Consider the following 20,198-nt stretch of genomic DNA (forward strand, 5'->3'; position numbering starts at 1 on the left):
CACTGTACATTACAAAATTAAACTTTCAGCTCTTAATTGCAATATTTCAGTCACCTACTACTAAAATACAACTTGGTGATGTTCACTAACAGGATGGATAGCAATATGGAGTTGATCAGTGTTGTGGATGTGACCCTCTGTGTTATGTTATCTTGTATCCATGACAACCAATCCTCAAGATCACTATGGACACCCTTAAATTTGCTCTAACAATAGAAACACACAAAGTATCGTCATGTTCTATAAATCACCGTACTATATAAAGATTACCTAGCCTATAGTGGCCTGAACCACACACACGCCACACACAGAGATATTGAGAAGAATCTCCGAGACCATATCATGCAAGCAACAAATAAAAGATGCATCCATGCTTCAAATAATTACGACAAGCTTTACTGAGCCTATACATATATTTACCACATTTCCTTGTACACAAGCTACATCAAATAAACATCAGACTCAAATATAAGCCAGGAGCACATTTGGAAAACAAACAAACACAATAGAGTCCACTGTTAGTGTATTACTTTACATATTTCTATTGTTGCTACTGTTTTTTCACTTTAAAGCCATCTGAGAGATGAAAGTGATACAAGTGATCATGTGAATTGCTAGCTAGCTACTGACCAAAGGCACAGCAATCCAATATCTACTGTACCATTTGACATGCAGACTGCTCTTCATTGTAAAATATTGATTTTTTTACTTCACTGACCTACCGACATTTAGTTGAAGTGGCTTCATAAACATACAAATAAATATAATTGTACTACTCACTCCAGACAAGTAGTTTTGTCCATTAAGGAATTGTTCAACTGACGGAGTGTCCCATGTGATCACTGGAACATACTCGCTGATGTACTCCCTACTCCACCAACCACCTGACTGGCTAAACCTGTTTAACCAGTTGATGACATCATCAAGAAGGTGTGGTGACTTACAATGATTCACTGAAGTTGTATCTAGTGTAGTGATAGTGGTAGAGCTTGGCTCTCATGAAACGTGGAGGCTGAGTGAAAGGGGGTGGGGCTAGTAACTGCAAAACTGATACAATTTGAATGATTACAATACAACAAGTATTATTATGCATCCACCTTCCTTCTGACCAATCAACAATCGGTACATCAGGTGAATAATCCACGGGTCACGTTGGTAACTCCCCAAAGCAGCAAACCACATTTGCCAGTCCAGTCGGGGTTGATGGGGAGCTATAATTAGAACAACAATGAACACAGTATGTTACATGAACAACTCACCAACAAATGGAGGTGCACCATTGGGACTTCCTGGTTTGTAAAGAAATTCGTACTCCTAACATGGAGAGAAACAACATGTAAAGGTTAATACAATGTATACAGCAGAATATATAATTTAGCTAGAACAAAATATTTAGCAAGTATAGTAAGTCATGTATAAACAGCAGCTGTGAAGCCACATTGCATTACAATTCAATTTCCTAGCTGAATACTTTAATAATTTATATGGGATGATATTTCCAATGAGCATTATCACCTATCTGAACACTCTAATAGATCTTATTATAAATCTAATGAATACGTACCTGGAAACGTTATAATTGTTACCTTATTTGGCCCAAGCAACAATAAAACAGTAGTTATTTAAAAAGCGCAAAATACCAATTCACAATATTGTTAGACAGCGGAATCAGTCAGATGGTCAGTGGAAATTTCATGGACATGATAATATTTGAAATTTAAAGACAGAAGATCATCATTTAATAGTACTCCAGCAAGTTGTCACACAAATACACTTCTACACACTATCACACACCTTCCATTCCCCATTAACATCATTGGCTCCTTCAATAATGATTTCTGGTCTCCCGCCCACTCCAGTCATGTGACGAAACAAGCCATAGGAGTGAGTCAGTTCATACACGTTCAGTGATTGTTGTAGAGAGTGTATGTTAGTTGGTAATGAGTGATAGAATGACTGGTCCAGTCTACCATGTGATACCTATGGAATAACATGCTATATGTTAACTGAACCATATGTAGGAACATTTTGTATGTATAGCAGAGTCTTCTATCAAGATCAGGTAGTTATTACAAGTAGTTTGAAGAGCTGGAACTAAGGTATCACCTTATATTGAATAAAAAAAGTTTGTGACAATACTACAGGGAGACTCAACATGCATTGGTAGAATCTTGAAACAGCAGACAAACAACACAACTCCCTCATGTACAAAACTAACCAATGATATGCTAAACATGATCACTGCAATCGCTGTTGACCAACTACAACTAGCCAATGAAATCAGTTTATGGAGGAGGCAGGGCTCCCTCACTGACCTACACAACACACTGATCACATGATCAACACACAACACCTGCTCACATGATCACACCGTACAATATTTCAACTACCAGTGACAACATTCCCATCACTGTGGTAGCATACACTGACATGGTAACAGCTCTAGTAAACCCCTCCTTGCTAAAGGCAATATTAGACATCACTGTTACTGGTTGTAGCTGGAACTGTATGTTGAAGTATTGACCAGTATAATAGAATGTGATCGCTATGACAACCAGGCAAGCAAGCTTGCGTATCACTGACAATAATTTGCCACCATAGTGACCAAATACGGAAGTGAACAATTGAATTGATATCTTTTTATGTTTCACACCTGAAAGAAACATAGCCAATCATAACTCAGTAAATCATGTAGACAACAACCTGATAACAACTGATCATCCATCAGTGATATACACAGGACAATAGTGAGAACATTGAAGAAGTTGTAATTACCAGTAAGAATTATACATACTTGAAATAGTATCTGAAATACAAACAAATGATGTTATACTCTTATATCACAACACTTGTGCAGCCCAAGAAACTGGTGTAACACAACAGTGTGTTGTTGGCAGGAAGAATAAACATGTGATTACCATGTACACATAGCTTTATGATCCCTTATCTTAATGAAGCAAATTTTCTGGTAGATTTGTCAACCCAATAGGATATATTGTTAACAATAAATACTTAAACAATAAATGATGACTGGTTGCTAAATATAATAGGCAAGCTGCTCAAGAGAATAAGCTGAAAATTGGATGTAGGTATATTAATCACTATAAACAGGTTTATTGGTGTTCTCAAATTAAAACCAGTCTGTGAGATACTGTATTAGTGACACCCCTTTTCACAGCTTGACTGTTTGAAATAGCTGGTCTTGTTTCAGGAATAAGAAAAAGAAGATTTGTATTAGGGCTGAGCGATACTGCCATTTTAGTATCACGATCGATACTAAAGCCACTATTCATGATACTGAATAGTTCACGATACTAAGTCAATCATAGCTGGTGCTACATAGCATATTGCTCAGCATTCCTGCAGGAAGTTCTTATAGGTGATAGCAAACTAGCCACTATCATCCTTGTTTACGGTAACAGTTATTGTAACACATGCTTTGAGGTTGTTATGGTGTTCACACCTCTCTGCAGGGGAAACCTGATGGGTGGACTTTATCATTTACAAGGATTCTTAGCCTAGTACTGCATAACAAATGGATTTTTAATGACAGTAATGTACAGGCATGGTATCACGATAGTTAATAACAAAATATTGCGATATTGATACTTTCAAAATATCGCGATATATCGCTAAAACGGTAGTATCGCTCAGCCCTAATTTGTATAGACCTGCTATATTGCATATTAATTGATGCCAGCAGCTCATAAGTGCTTGTATACATGTCAGATTTACCATTAATCTTTTCTATCTCATCCTACAGCCCTACATAGAAATATCCTGTAGTATAGTTCCTACACCTACAGTACAGAGCTCCATAGTTTCCCAGGATTATCCAATGCCTTCTTCACCCAGATCCCACAGTTATGCTTCACCTATAGGATTATCCCTGTACAAGTGCCACAAGGTACGAGGTGTACACTAAGGTGCTTATATGCTCCCGTCGGCCTCTGCAACCATAAGTGACCGTCTCAGCAAAAACCCGACTTGCTCGCACAAGCATGCGTATTGAGAAAAACCAAATTTAAAAATAGTTCGTAAAATTACGCATGCTACAAGACAAGTTTTTATCGGGCCAGTACTCGAAGAAGGAAGACTCAAATCGATTAACACTATATACCATGTTATTCGCCTGCTCATGGAGAGTCTGAAAATCTGTTTAGTTTCTGTACCTCCAACGGTATGCATGTCACATGCATTTGTTTACGATACGGTAAATGTAAACAAGATCGTCGTCATTTATTCTACTAAACCACCTTCATATCCATATGTGCAAGTCACTACAGGGCTAACACTATACCTTGGCTGATGTGCTAATCCATGGTGAACATTTTAAGCCAAATTCCAAAGTTGTAGACTAATCCAAATGGAAGTTAAGGCTGCAAATGTAGTTTATTTTCAGTATAGTCACTGTACAAATCGATTATCTTGCTCTTCCTACTGTCTATTGCTATAATTCCAAAACTACTCACCACAGAAGGCTGAAACTTTGATGATCCATTCCTTGGACAATACAGATAATGCTGAGGAAAAAAAATTAATTGTGCAAACAAGTTGGGTTTTTGCTGAAATGGCCACATATGTATTTTAATGCTCTAATAAGAAATTATCACAAAAAATAAATAAATAAAAATAAGCCACACCTTGACTGTTTGGACATAGATAACAAAATACCACTTATAGAGAAATTAACACTCAACTATAGTATGTTCACGTTGAGCTGAATCCTGAAAAACAGCTAAAAATTAAATGTGGATTTTTTCTCAACAGAGTTAACATTTCAGCCAACCAGATGATTATTGGTAACAGAAAAGGTGTCAACAACAGACATGTACGGTTTGGCTCCATTACAAGTTCGGGAAAGGGCTGTAATGGATACATATGGCTTCCCCATAGGAAATGTATTGTGAAAATTTTGATTGGCCATAAATATTATGTCAAACATTTGAACAAAAAGATTTCAAAATATTTTTAGCGGATCAAGCAGTACTACAAATGAGCCAAATTTCAAGATCATGTGTAATTGCATCCATGAGTTATTAAATGTTTTTGAGGATTCAGCTCAACATGAACGTACTATAATTCACAACACACCGTTTATGAACTACACTACAAATGATACTCCGTACCTGACTAACACAACTAAACAGACGAAGACTTCTCAGGGGAGCAAAAAACATCAGGGGGACTGCAATCTCAATATAATATGTCCCCACAACACTTAACTTCTGAAGCCACTCTGGAAACTGATGAGCATACCAGCCAATCGGAGTAGGGATACACTACCATGGCAACCATATTCAAACACGTCACTACAACAACACACTCCCACCTGACTTTCAAAATGATAATTCAGTGCTAGAAAAGATTACATCATAATAAATTGTCTGATTTACACGAATAACTCACCAGTTAATCCCCACCAAGTAGGACAATGTGAGGTCAGTTTAACAATGCCTGAGGCAAACATCAGCCGAAACAGCAACCACCGCACCAGCCACATCATCAACCCATCATGTGATCCTGACCTTTTTCTAGTGCCACGTAAAGGAGCCAATAGGATTGCTAGAAACCCTGTCTCCAGTAGGAGGATATCCCTGTACATTAGCATGAATTTAATAATTACAACTTTGAGAGGTTTAATCTTGCGTACTGCACATGTTTGATGTATGCACTATCATAGGGATCACTACAAAGTGTCTACTCTAAATAAGCATAATTACCGTATTTCCTTAGTTAAATACCGCATCTTGAATAGTAGCCACACTTGAATGGTGCCTCAGACAATTTTGAAATTAAGGACACATACATTGTTTTTAAATACCGAGTAATGGTTGAGTTTCAATAGTTGCTGAAGTCAATATTTTGAACTAAGGTGATAAACGCTGTGGAATTTAACCAAGTAAACACAATACTGCAGTTACAGAACAAGACACATGGTAGTGTGTTGGAACCAAACACAATATATTTAATTTTACGTTCATATTTAGACATAAACAAAACTAATTCTGTATTGAAAATTTCCCAGGATAGGACACAATGCATTCTAACATTTGAGCTAAGTACAATTCTGAAATTTACATCTACAAAGGTCATCTTTACTTTGAAATAACAAAGAAGCATACTTATCCTATCTCACTAATATTTTGGAATGCTATACAAGAATGCTCATTTGATTCATAATTCCTTATATAATTCCAAATTTGGAGGAAATCATTAGTAAATTATCTGCAATTTTCAACAACAAAATATAGCAATTTGTTGTCATGACAACTGGAGAAACAGGTAGTAGAAAACTTCAGCAAAGTTTCAATGTACAAACCTAATAAGATATGTAATAGCAACTATCACCTACTGGCAACACAGTTGAGATAATAGTACCAAGAGTCAATAAGAGAGGAGAGTGTCTAACGTCGTATAGTCCTGTAATAGATGATTGCGCAGACGTTAAACGGCTTCTTTTCCGCGTAACATACAGACTGGCTAGTATATTTTCGCATTTAACCACAAAAGCTATCCCAGACACAAGGGCGTGCGTTCAACTCGATGTTCAAGTTCACCACGAAGAGCATCGCTCTGTTGCGTAAAGAAGTGTCGCTGTTGACCTCAAAGATAACTCTGGGGGAAAGCGTCTGAGAAACCAATAAACACTGAACCAAAGGTGGAGTATCGCTTCAAATTTTCACTGCGTCGCCATGTTGCCCTATCTTTGAGCATTCTTCAATTGAAGGAGCACTGTTCCCTGTACATACAGCTCAGTCTTTAGTTCAGTCTTCGAATATTCTCGAGGATTCATCACGGTGCAGCTAAACTAATTGCGGTAAGGAAACGAACAAATACTAGAAGCCTATACGTTACACGGAAAGGAAGCCGTTTAACTTCTGCACACAATCATCTATTACAGGCCTATACAGTGTTAGACACTCTCCTCTCTTATTATTAACTCTTGATAGTACTGTTTAATGGAAACCTAAAAAGTGCAATATCAAAAGATGTAGGCCAACATAGTGACTGACATTAATGTCAAAAGTCTGTAACAATTAACATATTTATTGGCCACATGGTGGTAAATTGTGTAAGCTGACATAGCACTACAGCTAGTTTGTGAACAGGATAAGCAATGAGATGATTTCACACATCATAGCTCTTTTCAAACAAACCCGCTAGGTCCGTCCCCATTCCAGGTATGTTGTCAAAGTTCCCACAAAATTCTTAGCCCATACAGTAATCTACATATTCCTAAAAGGTATACAACTGTATCTGTATGTAACAGCTGTGTAGTCATGGATACAATACACAACACAGTAACACTTCTTGAAAAAGATTACCGTATACGTACAGATTATTGAGGTACGTAATTTTCGTGGATTTCGTGGTTGATTGGCTTTCCACGAAATTTTTCATCCTTGAAAATTAATGATTATCAGGATTAGCTCTATGCTTTCTAATAGTTAACCTCAGTGAAGAACAAGTGATCCTCAGTGAAGAACAAGTGATCCACCGCGAAAATCCTGAAATTAGTCAATCCACAAAAATTATGTACCTCAAAATTTTGTACGTGTACGGTAAGTGCAAATTAGAACGATGATAAATTTTCATTGTTCAGTACCAGCTATCATTGTTATACAAGTATTTAATTTTTTTTTGTTTTACTGTGATTTAATATCCTGCACTACTCCAGCTTGTTTCAGTACTTTTTATCAATGTGCTATGGTCCCTACTCTAGTTGAAAATTCCAAATAAGAAGTGTTATATCCCTACTGTGCTCAAGATATCATAATGGAAATGTACAGTAGGGATATATCGTATACGTAAAAAAGTTTTGAGGTGGAAAAATTTCGTAGATGAACGACTATGGTAAGATTCGGAGGAAAATTTCGTGGCTAGGCAGTCACGACAGCTAATTATATGCATAATTGCTGGATTTGGAGGAAAATATTCATAGGTGAAAGGTGATACACAAAACCTACGACAATTTTCCACCTCAAAACGGTAACACTTCTTATTACTTTACTGTGATTCAATATTGTGCACTACTCCAGCTTGTTTCAGTACTTATTATTGATGTGCTATGGTCCCTACTCTAGTTGAAAATTCCAATTTTTTTTGTGTACTTGTTTGTTAACTTTTTATGTAAATAGCTATTATGACTGGTAAATCCACACATACCGCATCTAAAATGCACTCCAGCTACATCAAATATCATCTGAAAAGTGAAGTATCCATTACGCTTTGTTGTTGGCTGCGTTCAACCTGTTACACAGCAATATGAATCAAAAGCACCTCTGCAATCAAAATAACCACTATGAAAAATACGGAAGACTTCCATTACAAAGGGAAGCCATCACGTGCTACTGCCAAATCGACACTTTTCACTGTCAGCAAAGATGAATGGGACAAAAAGGAGGACACTGGCGAGCCCATGAAGAATGTATTGTATGTACTGCGGGAAGCCAAAAGGCACCTCTCGGGCCGAAGCAACGTTGAACAGTGAAAAAATCAAGTCTGTAGCCTTAGCTGTTATCGAGTTACGCTTGTTTGAAGGCATCAGTCAGTTACTCAGTCAGTAGAAAACTCCGTTAAATATATATATATTTTAAAATTCCATAGCAATTTGCTGAAAGCATTTCGGGTCGATTTGAAAGCTTGTTTGGGTTTAACCAATACTGCCTCATCGTCATCAGGGGAAACTGAGGCTGTTTTTTTGGGTGATGTTATTTCGTGGGCCACGCCTACTCCTTTGTGGTCCCTACTATACAGTACGATATAACAAGTCTAGGAAATAGATAACAACCAAGCTACACTGTCAAATCAGACCTACTGTTTCCGTGACTACACAGTCATGGTATTGTGATATAGCTTTGAGTAATGCAATATTCCAATACATATCACACACCACTAATTCAATGCAACATACAACTTGTATGTATGCAAAGTTTTAACATCAGGTCCTGATTTATGTCTGCCTTTCATTTATGAAATAGCAGCTATTCAGTTAAACATCAAAGTGCCAGAGAACAGCTACTGTTGTTGTATGAATGGAGCCAACTGTGCAATAAACAGAAATTTGGAAATGGTGTAAACTATGTTGAGACTGTTGTAACTATAGAAATTTTGCTGGAGGAATTCCTGAGTCACGTGTATGCAGATTATGTTCAGATTTTTTCGTGTAGTGAGTGGATAAAGAGAAGAATGAAGCATTCTATAGTGATTGTAAAAACCACTAAACAAGAAGTTTTGGTGCAGAGATATGTTTAACAGTTACAATATACCGTGGCCTTCTGTAGCAAAACTAATATTGAGGGTTGAGAAAATCTAGTTGCGATTTTTGTAATTTATCAAGGGTATCAGTATTAATTTTTGCCATACTCTATCCACTCATAATGTCTTCACACGAGATAGGTGAATATCTCCTGCAAAACCTCTATACTAATCACCAATAGACTCACCATTGAAACCACAAGAACACTTGTCCCACCTTGTAAACACTGAGGTAGAGCAACCATAGTAACAGCATAACAGGTGTACTGCATGCTACATCAAACAGTGTCACTGCAATAGCTAGAGCCCCGCCTACCAAGCAGCACAGCTCCATCCCAGCTGCAGGATTGAGCCCCGCCCAGTAACTGCCTACCACAAATGTTGGCAATTTCACAAATTCACTCCATAGTTGAGGCCACTTTAAATCTGAAGAGAATGGTTTATGTAATAACCGAGTTACACAAATGACGCGTACCTTTGTATCGTTGTTCATTGATGGTATTATGAACAGGCGACAAACCATGCTTGCCGTATAGACCTACATGCGCACGTGTAGCAATGCCAACTACGCAACCACGTGGCGTAGCAGTCAACACACTCACCACGTATTTGCGGATAAAGCGAGGCGAAGGCACACACATACATGGCGCCCATACACCCTATAAAGAGCCTTCTTGTGACTGGGTTGCTTCCGATAGCCATCAGGATGTTGAAACTACAAATGTATGCTTATATATTCAAGCAATTATTAATTTTATACACGTTTATAATTACATATAATAAAATACATCATGCGCTATACAGAGGGAGAGTGTCAGGGTCTGTTAAGAAAATAGTTCGGGTCCGTTGAAGGATTTGATTGAGGCATTCCCATTGGTTGATTTTGATAATGGCCTTGCTGCAAGCCCATTGGCTGTGCTGTCTGCATCTGTCCAGCTTGCTGCATTCCCATTGGCTGGCTATGCATCTGCATCGTTTGGCTTTGCATCTGCCTTCCTTGTGCCAACCCACCCATTGGCTGCATCATGTTTCCTTGACCCATTATTCCCATTGGCTGGTTAGCTTGCTGCAATCCCATTTGTTGGTCCATAGCTCCACCCCCTCCAACTGCAGCCGCCATCTGAGCTTGTTGCTGTTGTAATTGTCTCATTCGCCTCACCTTCTCAAGAATAATCTTTTGGTCTTCAGGTTTGGACCGTTCTAAAAGCTGCTGGATTTTGGGGGGCAAGTTACTGGGGGGTTGTAGTGAGGGGGGCAGCCCAGAGGAATGTTGTACCCCTCCAGAGCCTCCTTGTTGTTGTAGCTCCTGTAGGGTCTGTCTGAACACCATTAGGAATTTGTCCTGTAAACAACAAAAACACAATGATAACGTGCTATGTAGATAGTGCTGTAATCCATGACTACTCATTAGATATATCTATGTCAATAAATTCTCTGGGTTTCGAAAAAACACCAGGTCTCAAATGATGCCTAGGGCAGAAATAATTTCTAAAAAAATTCTCTACAGTGTCTTGAAGGATGAAGTGAAGAATTTTACAGACTTCCTTCTAAGGTTGAATCTATTTAAGGAGAGTACATCACTCAGGTGTGAAGCTGACTATATGAGAATGTTGAACCTGTTAATACATACCGATCACTGGTCTTGTTTAGTGACCAGGGTGAAAAGATGTGTGAAAAGAATAAATGGCCAGGCCATAATTTGAGACTATACCAATGCAAGGTGTTTACTGTAGAATACTAATATTTTGTGGCTTCAATATTTGCCTAGCTACCAACAATTGCCTGTCTAAACAATCTTGAAAGGTTTCTAACACGATGGCTTGTAGCAGATCCTTTAATCAGCAATCACAGGTTGGACACATGAGTACAAATGTATTATTAATATGCACACCTACCTGTTCAGAGGGAACATATCCCACAAATTGTTGATTGTTCCATGTTAGTATCATTGACTTCACTGGACACATTGGCTGTGTGCCTAGCAACTGTACCATACCTAACTGGAAGTCGTGTGATTATTTCTGTACATCATTGCCATGTGGTCATGTGATGCTCACCCGTTGTTGTTCTGCTGATGTCAGCATTTTTAGTGTATTAATTGATGCCACAGGCTCTAAGAAACTAAATGTCACCATTGTCGTGGTGATGGGTACAGATCGATTCTTCAGTTGAGCAAGGACTGATTGCTGTAAAAGATACACCCAGACACACCTGAATGATTAACTTCCATGACATACACTAAACACAGGAGTGATGGAAAAGGCCAAAAAGAGGGGAGGGGGGTGGACAACTTTGATAATGGAGTTACACAGTAAAGTTTGAAGCATGCAAAATATATGCATGCTATTTTGGGAGGGAGAGGTAGTAGAAATCATGAGATGGTATTTTAGACTACCTTCCTACGTTTTTACTGGAAAAGTTACTTTTTCATGAGATATGTAAACGAAACTGCTCTATTAGAGTAGCTATAGATCTTTTGTACAAGCATTGGCCAGTAAGGGGGAACCCCTCCCTCCATCACCTATGACTAAATGTACGCCACAAAATTAAAGTAAGCTCCTTGACATAACTGTATGCCACACAACAGAAGCTACAGCAACCACTACGAAATTTGCATGTAAAATTTAAACGTAAGCCAAAGAGGCACATAATCAGCAACTATTGAATGTATACAATACAGGCAAACAATATAATATACTGTAGGTTATGGTACACAACTTTAGTGTAATTACACAATAATATGTAGTTCCCAGGGATATCAAAAATTGATATACTGTGATTACTCAGTTTTAGCCAGTGCCTTAATACCCCATCCACCCCCCCCCCCCCCCCCCCCCCACACACACACACACAAGAAAAAAAACCGCACTCACATAAATGGTTCGGGGGTAAGGTTGTAGGATCATCTTTGGTGGCCATAACTCTGGTTTGCTGCAGACAAAAGGGGGAGTGGCTAGCTCAGCTTACAGATGTCCTACTACCACTCACAGTATTGATTTGCTGGCAACTTTTGATGCGATGGAACAACGTATTGTTCTCATCTCCCTCAGCCCATCTCTCTGCGGGTGTGTACGATAACAATAACATACAACTAACACATCAGCCAAAGAGGATAAAGCACCCTGTGAAATTATTGTATTCCTCCTATATAAAACATGTGATTATCAGGTCACTGTGTAATAAAGTCACCAACCAACTTGATAATCCCTAAAATGTGTTATCTGTGTTTAAAGTGACCTGCCTAATATGGCCATCCCTGTTTAACACAAGGTGTCATCAATCACAAAATCATTACTGAGATATGATGTAGCTAACACTGCCATTGGAAATATTAGAATGTAGATTACAGTTATAAGCCAGTAAGTTTAGCATACACAGTATTAACAGTGTCAACAGGAGACTATGTGAGACTGAAACTTCTGAAATAGAAACTGACTAGTAACTATTCTCTATAATAATCTGTAGCACTTGGAATCTGTTCTACATGATGAGCAAGGCCACTCAATACTGTTTGCCTACGGTTAAAGAGGTCAAAATATTAAGCTTATGACAAATTACATTACACCTTTTCTTTTTAACCCATCAAATCTATCACATGTGACTACATAATACACACCACTCACCATTTCAGACACCTCAATACTACCAGTCCAGATCACCTACATGGTAACCATGGTAACCATGATGTCATACTATTAGCTACATGACTAGTTTCTCATCCACGAAGTGGGAGGGTGTATTAACAGCATAGCTGAATTAGATACTGCAATTTTCTTTAGTTCTAGTTAGCTACCTTAAATGTTGTTCAATATTTGCATTCAGCCACCAAAGGCACTAACTAATACTTGTTGAAATAGAAATGAAAGGTGGGATGAGAAACTACCACATACGTACAATTTTCAAGGGACCTGGCTGCTTGGCTGTCAAAAACTAATGATAATAAGCTGCAAAAAATAGGTACATAATCTGAGTGAAAATGAGTGATCCTTAAAACCTAAACCACGAAAATTGCTAATCCAAAATTACATACCTCAAAAGTTTAATAAATACTTCACTTGATATGGCCTTACCTGGGTTTGTTGTGCTTGTGCATTCTGACCAATCATAGCAGATGATGGTGCCCCACCCACCCCAGCTGGATTGGGGTATATATCTGGTGGTTGCTGCATGCCTGTTGGCATGGCAATTGATGATGATGGACCCATACCAGTTCCAGACATTGACGAAGGCATTCCCATTCCAGGGTTCATACCAGGATTCATACCAGGAACTCTTGACTGAAATCCTCCTACCCCAGTGTTGATTCCAAGGTTAATTCCAGAGCCCACTCCACCAGGACCAACCCCAGAATTCATTCCGGTGTTTATTCCAAGGCCCATTCCACTGGTAGACATTCCTGAACTGACTCCAGTGTTCAGTCCGGTGTTGATGCCAGAAGGCATTCCAGAACTTGTTCCTGAGTTCATTCCCAAGCCGGTTCCAGATGTAACAGCTAGAGAAGTGTTCAACTCAGTCTTCACTTCAACACCACCAACACTAGTACTAGCAGGGACACCACCAGTAGAACTGAGACTAGTTGAGCCAACTGAACTTGTGTTAGAGATTTCCGTTAGTAGCTTACTCATGATTGGCTGTATCCCTGGTGCTGTCGTTGACACCTTTCCTGTGATCGGCTGCTGCAGTGATGTCATCGGTCCTAATGATGGAGCTATAAAAGATGACCTTATATAGCATACAGTATCTGTAGCTACACATAAAAATGGAACATAACATCCTTGGGGCTGGCTCATCAAAGCCTATGGACAAGGTCACTGAACCGACTGAATGTCGAACTCAGACAGGTCTTAATTCCAACATTTTCCTCATGACATCATCACAACAAGTGTCACCATTCACTCTATATATGGTGCCAGTGCCATGGTATAAGATTTCTTGTTCCCCGAACCCTTGTCCATAGGATTTGATGTGCTCCAGTTTTAATACAGCAGTAACATATTAGTACATATATGCTTCTACTGGAGGAATTGTTATACTGTGTGTCATGTGAGTACGTGTACTACAATGGACCTTCAATATAGTTAATTTATGTAACAGCTGTATTGTAATCCCAACAACTGTCCTATACACACAGATATACCTTTGTTGGTGTTGAGATCCATTCCTTCATTGTATGATGGTGATGTCATCTTTCCAGAGGGGCTACCGCCCAGTGACAGCCAGCTGGATGACAAGGAAGATTGTGATTGGCTGGAAACTGAGGACACACCCAGGTTAAATGGCTCCAATGATGACATAGCAGTTGTCACAGTACCAGTGTTCATGTTACTATCTATAGTAACGTTACTATTTATAGCTACAGTAAGTCGACTACCAAGTGACATTGCAGGCATGTCAATCTGATTGGCTCCCTGACCAGCGGACGATGATGTTACCGTTGCCATGACATCATCAACAACATTAGGTGGCTGTGACACGTTAGTCTGTGTCACACCTTGTGACACTCCATCATTCAACCCAGCTGATGACAGAATGGAAGATGCTGTGCTGACATTATCAGAGTAGCTGGTTGCCATGGAGAAACTGGTTGCTGACTGGGATTGGGCTGGCAGTGAGTCAGACACAACAGGCTCAGCAGGCTCAACTTGTTTCTTGTGCGACCCTGATATGCACAGAAAACTAGTTGAATGCATAATTGAATTTATTTAATTCTGGGATTAAGACAGACCGGCCGTAATAATTTCAGAGTATAAATGCATACATAATAATGAAACACACAAATAGTAACGAAACACACAAATACAACAGTACAACATACTACACACCATACAATAAATGACAAATGGAAAATAAGTTGTCAAACAGCTCATTTGGGAGGAATTCCACCATTATAGGCACTTGAGGACACATTAACTGACCTGGAAAATTAGGACACCTTGATAATCAGTGCTTAGTCCCGGGGTGTCAATATTACTACAAGTTCCAGTGGATATAACTTTGCAATACACACAAACACACACACACACACACTGTACGTATGCATGCACGCACACATATGCACGCACGCACGCACGCACACACACACACAAAAACACCATAGGCAATTTATTGGACACTATAAACAACCTATGTCCATCCATTGAGCAGTGAGTACAAGTACACATGTAATGTACAGAACCACTTAGTATGGGTCCATGCAAAAGAGAAGGTTGGTCATCAAACATCCTACGATCTTATAACTCAAACTATTCAATCCAGTATAAAGTATTCTAATGTGTAAATTGGTAGCACAGGGGCACACACAAATCTTCTTTCAATCACCCCAACACAATACGTGACATCCATACTTTTTGTGAATATTAGAAAAGTGTTGTCAATATCATTATCACTTTATCCCTAAGGTTACACTATGGTTGTGACCAGTGTTGGCATGCTACTTTTTTAAAAAAAAGTAATATATCACTTATTACTCGCTACTGTCACTGCGATGAAACTCATTACAGTCATACAGTGTGTATATTACTAAGTAACTTAGTAGCTAATAGCAAGAGTTCATAATATTATGAACTCTTGCTAACATGTTATATTACATATTACACAATTCATAAAAGTACTAGAGTTGGGGAAGTTACTTTATTAAAGTAATATGTGACCTAATTTTAGAAAACCGTCAATATCCGCACAATTTTCAAAATGCATTTTATTTGTTCTTTGTTTTCTACAGGGACAGAGGAATGGACTAGCTAAGTTTCAGCTTCATAAGTTAAGCAGCGTTGGAAATACAGCACTAGACATCCAGACGAGCAAATAAATTGATATGTACTGAAGCTATCGAGAAAAGAATCTACAGGCACTTACATAAACCATCATAACTTACTGATACAATGCCATACGGAATTGAATCTTTGCTCATTGTGTTTGCCATGAATTTGTGCATCCACCAAAGTATAGTTTTTGCCCCAGGCATGCTTCTGTGTTCGAGAAGGAAGGCAAATCCACTGAAAAACGATCATCGGTAAATCCTTTCGTCACCGCAACATAAACAAACGTCTGTAGCTTTGAAATCCTTTCATGTATGGAGCAAAATTTTTGTACTCCCCATGGAACAAGTGAACACGATGGTGCCCAGAATTTATCCATTGGAGGCTTAAGTCGTCCCCACCAGTGAGGCGATAAAAACTTGCATAATTTTTTTCTTTTTTGGAGCTTGCATTTTTTACCCATAGTTTTTTTTTTTACAAAAGTACTATTGTGTGCAGAGGTGGCGGAGACACCTATATTTAGGGGGGCTGGGAGTCTAGCATGATGATGCCAATGCCTAGTTGTAAGTCGAAGACCAAAAAAAAGGTCATTACCTGCTGGCTACCTGCTGGCTACCTGCTGCTTCCCTCTACCAACTAGACTATATCTTCTCCTTATTTATAACTACATGTGTAGCTTGCTGCTCCTCAAAGAATACTGTGACTGCTCTATTAGAGTATTTCGATCTTTACTGCTCTATTAGAGTATTTCGATCTTGACTGCTCTATTAGAGAATCTCGAATAATGCTATTGAATAATTTTAGGGGAGGGGGCTAAGCCCCTCCAGAATTTTTTCACAGGGGCTGCAGCTCCCCCTTCTCTGCCGCCCCTGATTGTGCGCATATTGATGGTTTTCCAAAATTCGGTCACATATAATTATTACATATTACATAATACTTTTTATACAATGAAATATTACATAAAACTTGTTTTACAGACAGTGGGCATTAATAGCAATAGTCACGTGGTATGCATCAGTCCAATGGACAGCGTCTTTTTAAATAGGCGAAAGGTTAATGGATTGAGGTAATGGATCACTGAATAGTTTAATGGATAATAAATAGTATAAAAGCCATTTGTAATGCATTACTGGCTCATTGTTACTCATAGTAGCTATTCACTTGTTGATCACACTTATTGCTATTTGTTACCTTGCTTGGTACGTAATATTCGTTACTAGTAACAAGTTAATAGATTCCAAAAGTAACTTAAGTTGTATTACTGCATTTTGTAAAGTAACGTGTTATACTTCAACTCGCAAATTGTAATATATATATTATGTAACGTGTTACTGCATCTCTGTCGTTAGGTAATAACATTACAGTAACGAGTAGTAAGTAGTAATGCACTACTTTAGTAATGCATTACTTATGTCAAGTAACTAACCATTAGATATTACTAGCAGAAGAAATTTAGTGTGTTATATTACTTCATTACGGCAATAAGTAACAATATTATGTAATGCACTACAAAAGTAACGTGTTATGCCTAACACTGTTGTGACCTCCTCTAAATTGTCCTACTTGATTATCTGAACTGATGTATAGGAGTATAATATCAAACAGTTTAATCACAGATAGGGCACATCATTGATATATAAAATTGTCCATTATAGTACAACACTTCTACAACACATCTTTAATCAAAATACTCTCTAATTGAGCAGTCATTTTAGGTGCTTGGATAACTGACATTTGGTATAATCAACTCTGCACTGTACATACTGTAGACCACAAAACATTCAAGTGTTCTTGCAATCAAAGCACTGGCTTGCAAAATTAGCTTTCATAAATTTCGCCTATCAATCACCCCCCTCCCTTCACTGTGACCAATCTTTCACAATTTGTCCAGCTCAAACGGTTTACATCACACAGTTTACATCACACAGTTTACATCACACAGTTTACATCACACAGTTTACATCACACAGGTGTGCATTGATTCACAGTATATTATACAATCCTTATCATATATTGCTCCCTACTGATACACACTCACCAGGTAACTGGAAGCCATGTAGTAGTACAAGATGGGCGGGGCTGGTTGCATGTTGCAAGTCAGACATCACCTGAACATCAGACACAGCCTTACATGCCTCAAACAACTGCTTCAGACTAGTCAGTTGTCGTGGACACACTACTGACAACTTCACCCCACCCTAGTAATGACGGAAGGCAACATGTGAGGCATGGATAGAAAGCTTCAACATATAACAGTATGGTGTTTCAAGCAGAGTAAAACTTTATCACAACACTCAAATTATTTGGGTCTATAATTTTTGTGGAACAGTAAAGTTTATATATAAATCAAAAACAACAAAAATTGTTATTCCTAAAAACCTTCTAGCCATACAGTATACTAAGAGCCATTACAAAACTATACATCTCTAAAGGTCACATACATGATTTGTCTGAGTGTAGTTAATGGGGGGGGGGGTAATGAAGTAAATGGCTTCTGATAGACTGAATAGTAGAAAGGTCTCCTTACAGTATTTAATGACAGCAATGTGTCATGTCATGTGTACAAGATTTTGACCAATTAAATTACTTAACTTCACACCCCACATCACCTCCACTTTAAAAACATTCTTACACAAGAACTATTATAACCTCTGTAATATCAAGAGTACATTCTATTATTATGTACTCTTGGTAATATGGATACTGTATGGATGTTAATATAACATCCACAAGTATAGTTATGTAACAGATTACTGTATAGTTTTGGAACAAGAATTTAACAAGTTATACTGAAACAATTCACATTAACAAAACATACACTGAGAATCACCAAAAGTAATTAAAATACTTTTCCTAACTTTGTGAAAAGTTTACAAACATATATAGGAGCCGGTCCCTCCTATAGTTCACCCTCACCTCCCCTAGTTCCTTAGCCAGTTGAGTTGCTGTCTTTCCTGAATGTTTGCTGGATTGTTCACAAGCCCCAGGGTATGTGTCTCTGTTGGTAACCACTATACAGTGACGTTGTAGGCTGCCATGGAAACTGTGTATATACATAGCAACAGTTACCATGGTAACTAATGTACACTTGCCTGCCTTCCCTTGTCTCATTAAAGCTGTCCAGATACTATGGCAACAGTCATCATGGTGACATTTTAAAATACTACATCACACATACCTCCATACAAGCAGCTAACCCATCAGCTAGTGGACAATACTTCATATATAGCCCACCAGCAAACCTGAAATATACAGTCTGTAATATGATTGGTTAGAATTACTACATAAGTAGCGGAACAGTTTGCTAATGACAGAATCTCTCCATAATGGAGATTTTAGGGCCAAAAATATTTGGCCTATCTTTGCTACTTCTAAATTGCGAAACATACATGGAGTCTGGGCCCAATATCTACCAGTCAAGTCCCTAATAAGAGTCACATGCTAACATGTATACTCCCCATATCTGCTAAACACTGGGTGTATAAACTATGGGATGTTAACATCTCAAAGTGACCTGACCAATGTACTGAACAGGTTCATACCAGTATTCTCCCAACTGAAATTACAAATCACAACTTGTAGAACAAATACTCAGCCAAATTTTATGTGAATAAATCACACTTGAACAACTTGTTGTCAAAATATTCATTGAAACTATCTCTAATAACCACTTGTAGAGCGGCTCAGCAACAAAATTTGTTAATTTTGATCAAATCATTCACTTTTTGATAAAGCACGGTGCCATGTCAAAATTATTGCCTTAGAGCATGTCTGGAAAATTTTAAACTGGGTAATAACCGCATTTCTAGCTGGCCAGGAAACCATCCAAGTGCATTTAATTTTTTTGCTTTTGCTTAAATAACACAAAAGTATTTCAAATTTACCGGTGCAAATCAGAGAAAATCTTTCAAAATGTAAAATAAAACACTTGCAATGGAGCCAATATTTCAGTGTAAAAAGTACAGGCACAATCAAATAGAAATAATACATTGCATATTTATACCATGACCCTCCTTCCTTCTTAACATGGCAAGCTAATGACCTGATAGACACCTCAGCTTTTGAATATGACCATACCTTACTTGTCTATGCAGATGCAAAATCTCAGGATATGTGGAAAACCAGTCTTATCGCCTATTTAAAAGTATACAGAAATGCCAGATTTAACTATTTAGTGTC

The 20,198-nt window shown here is 38.2% G+C and overlaps 2 protein-coding genes across 3 annotated transcripts in view; both read right to left on the reverse strand.

Moving 5' to 3' along the window:
- On the reverse strand, window positions 1-10,022 carry LOC136261906 (lipase maturation factor 2-like). The gene is made up of 15 exons (XM_066056002.1): window positions 9,864-10,022; window positions 9,737-9,799; window positions 9,450-9,687; window positions 5,410-5,597; window positions 5,333-5,358; window positions 5,130-5,282; window positions 2,704-2,806; window positions 2,362-2,653; window positions 2,219-2,315; window positions 1,795-1,980; window positions 1,260-1,314; window positions 1,098-1,211; window positions 945-1,047; window positions 781-898; window positions 1-206 (listed from the first exon to the last, which is right to left on the reverse strand). Exons 1-15 carry the CDS (start codon window positions 9,961-9,963, stop codon window positions 51-53), a joined length of 1,992 nt encoding a protein of 663 aa, XP_065912074.1. The 5' UTR covers window positions 9,964-10,022; the 3' UTR covers window positions 1-50.
- Window positions 9,986-20,198, reverse strand: part of LOC136261905 (mediator of RNA polymerase II transcription subunit 25-like) — an 11,662-nt gene continuing 1,449 nt past the window's right edge. The window contains exons 4-15 of one of the 2 annotated variants that reach the window (XM_066056001.1): window positions 19,198-19,261; window positions 19,112-19,146; window positions 18,936-19,062; window positions 18,058-18,217; window positions 14,399-14,920; window positions 13,332-13,957; window positions 12,885-12,920; window positions 12,250-12,320; window positions 12,135-12,192; window positions 11,319-11,447; window positions 11,157-11,261; window positions 9,986-10,603 (exon numbers count right to left, since the gene is read on the reverse strand). In XM_066056001.1, coding sequence (XP_065912073.1) covers window positions 10,076-10,603; window positions 11,157-11,261; window positions 11,319-11,447; window positions 12,135-12,192; window positions 12,250-12,320; window positions 12,885-12,920; window positions 13,332-13,957; window positions 14,399-14,920; window positions 18,058-18,217; window positions 18,936-19,062; window positions 19,112-19,146; window positions 19,198-19,261 — 2,461 coding nt within the window. In that variant the 3' untranslated portion in view covers window positions 9,986-10,075. Of the gene's footprint in view, window positions 10,604-11,156; window positions 11,262-11,318; window positions 11,448-12,134; window positions 12,193-12,249; window positions 12,321-12,884; window positions 12,921-13,331; window positions 13,970-14,398; window positions 14,921-18,057; window positions 18,218-18,935; window positions 19,063-19,111; window positions 19,147-19,197; window positions 19,262-20,198 lie in introns of both variants that reach the window. The other variant, XM_066056000.1, reaches the window with a different exon arrangement.

Source organism: Dysidea avara, chromosome 7 (genome assembly GCF_963678975.1).
Source record: "Dysidea avara chromosome 7, odDysAvar1.4, whole genome shotgun sequence".
NCBI classification, from domain to species: domain Eukaryota; kingdom Metazoa; phylum Porifera; class Demospongiae; order Dictyoceratida; family Dysideidae; genus Dysidea; species Dysidea avara.

Excerpts from the sequence above, each read along its gene's own strand:
- LOC136261906 (XM_066056002.1), bottom strand. The coding sequence starts at position 9,963 with ATGGCTATCGGAAGCAACCCAGTCACAAGAAGGCTCTTTATAGGGTGT. Across the intron at positions 5,283-5,332 it reads ATTATCATTTTGAAAGTCAG|TGTATCCCTACTCCGATTGG; the intron begins GTGGGAGTGTGT and ends TTGCCATGGTAG. Across the intron at positions 207-780 it reads GACAAAACTACTTGTCTGGA|AGCAAATTTAAGGGTGTCCA; the intron begins GTGAGTAGTACA and ends TTCTATTGTTAG.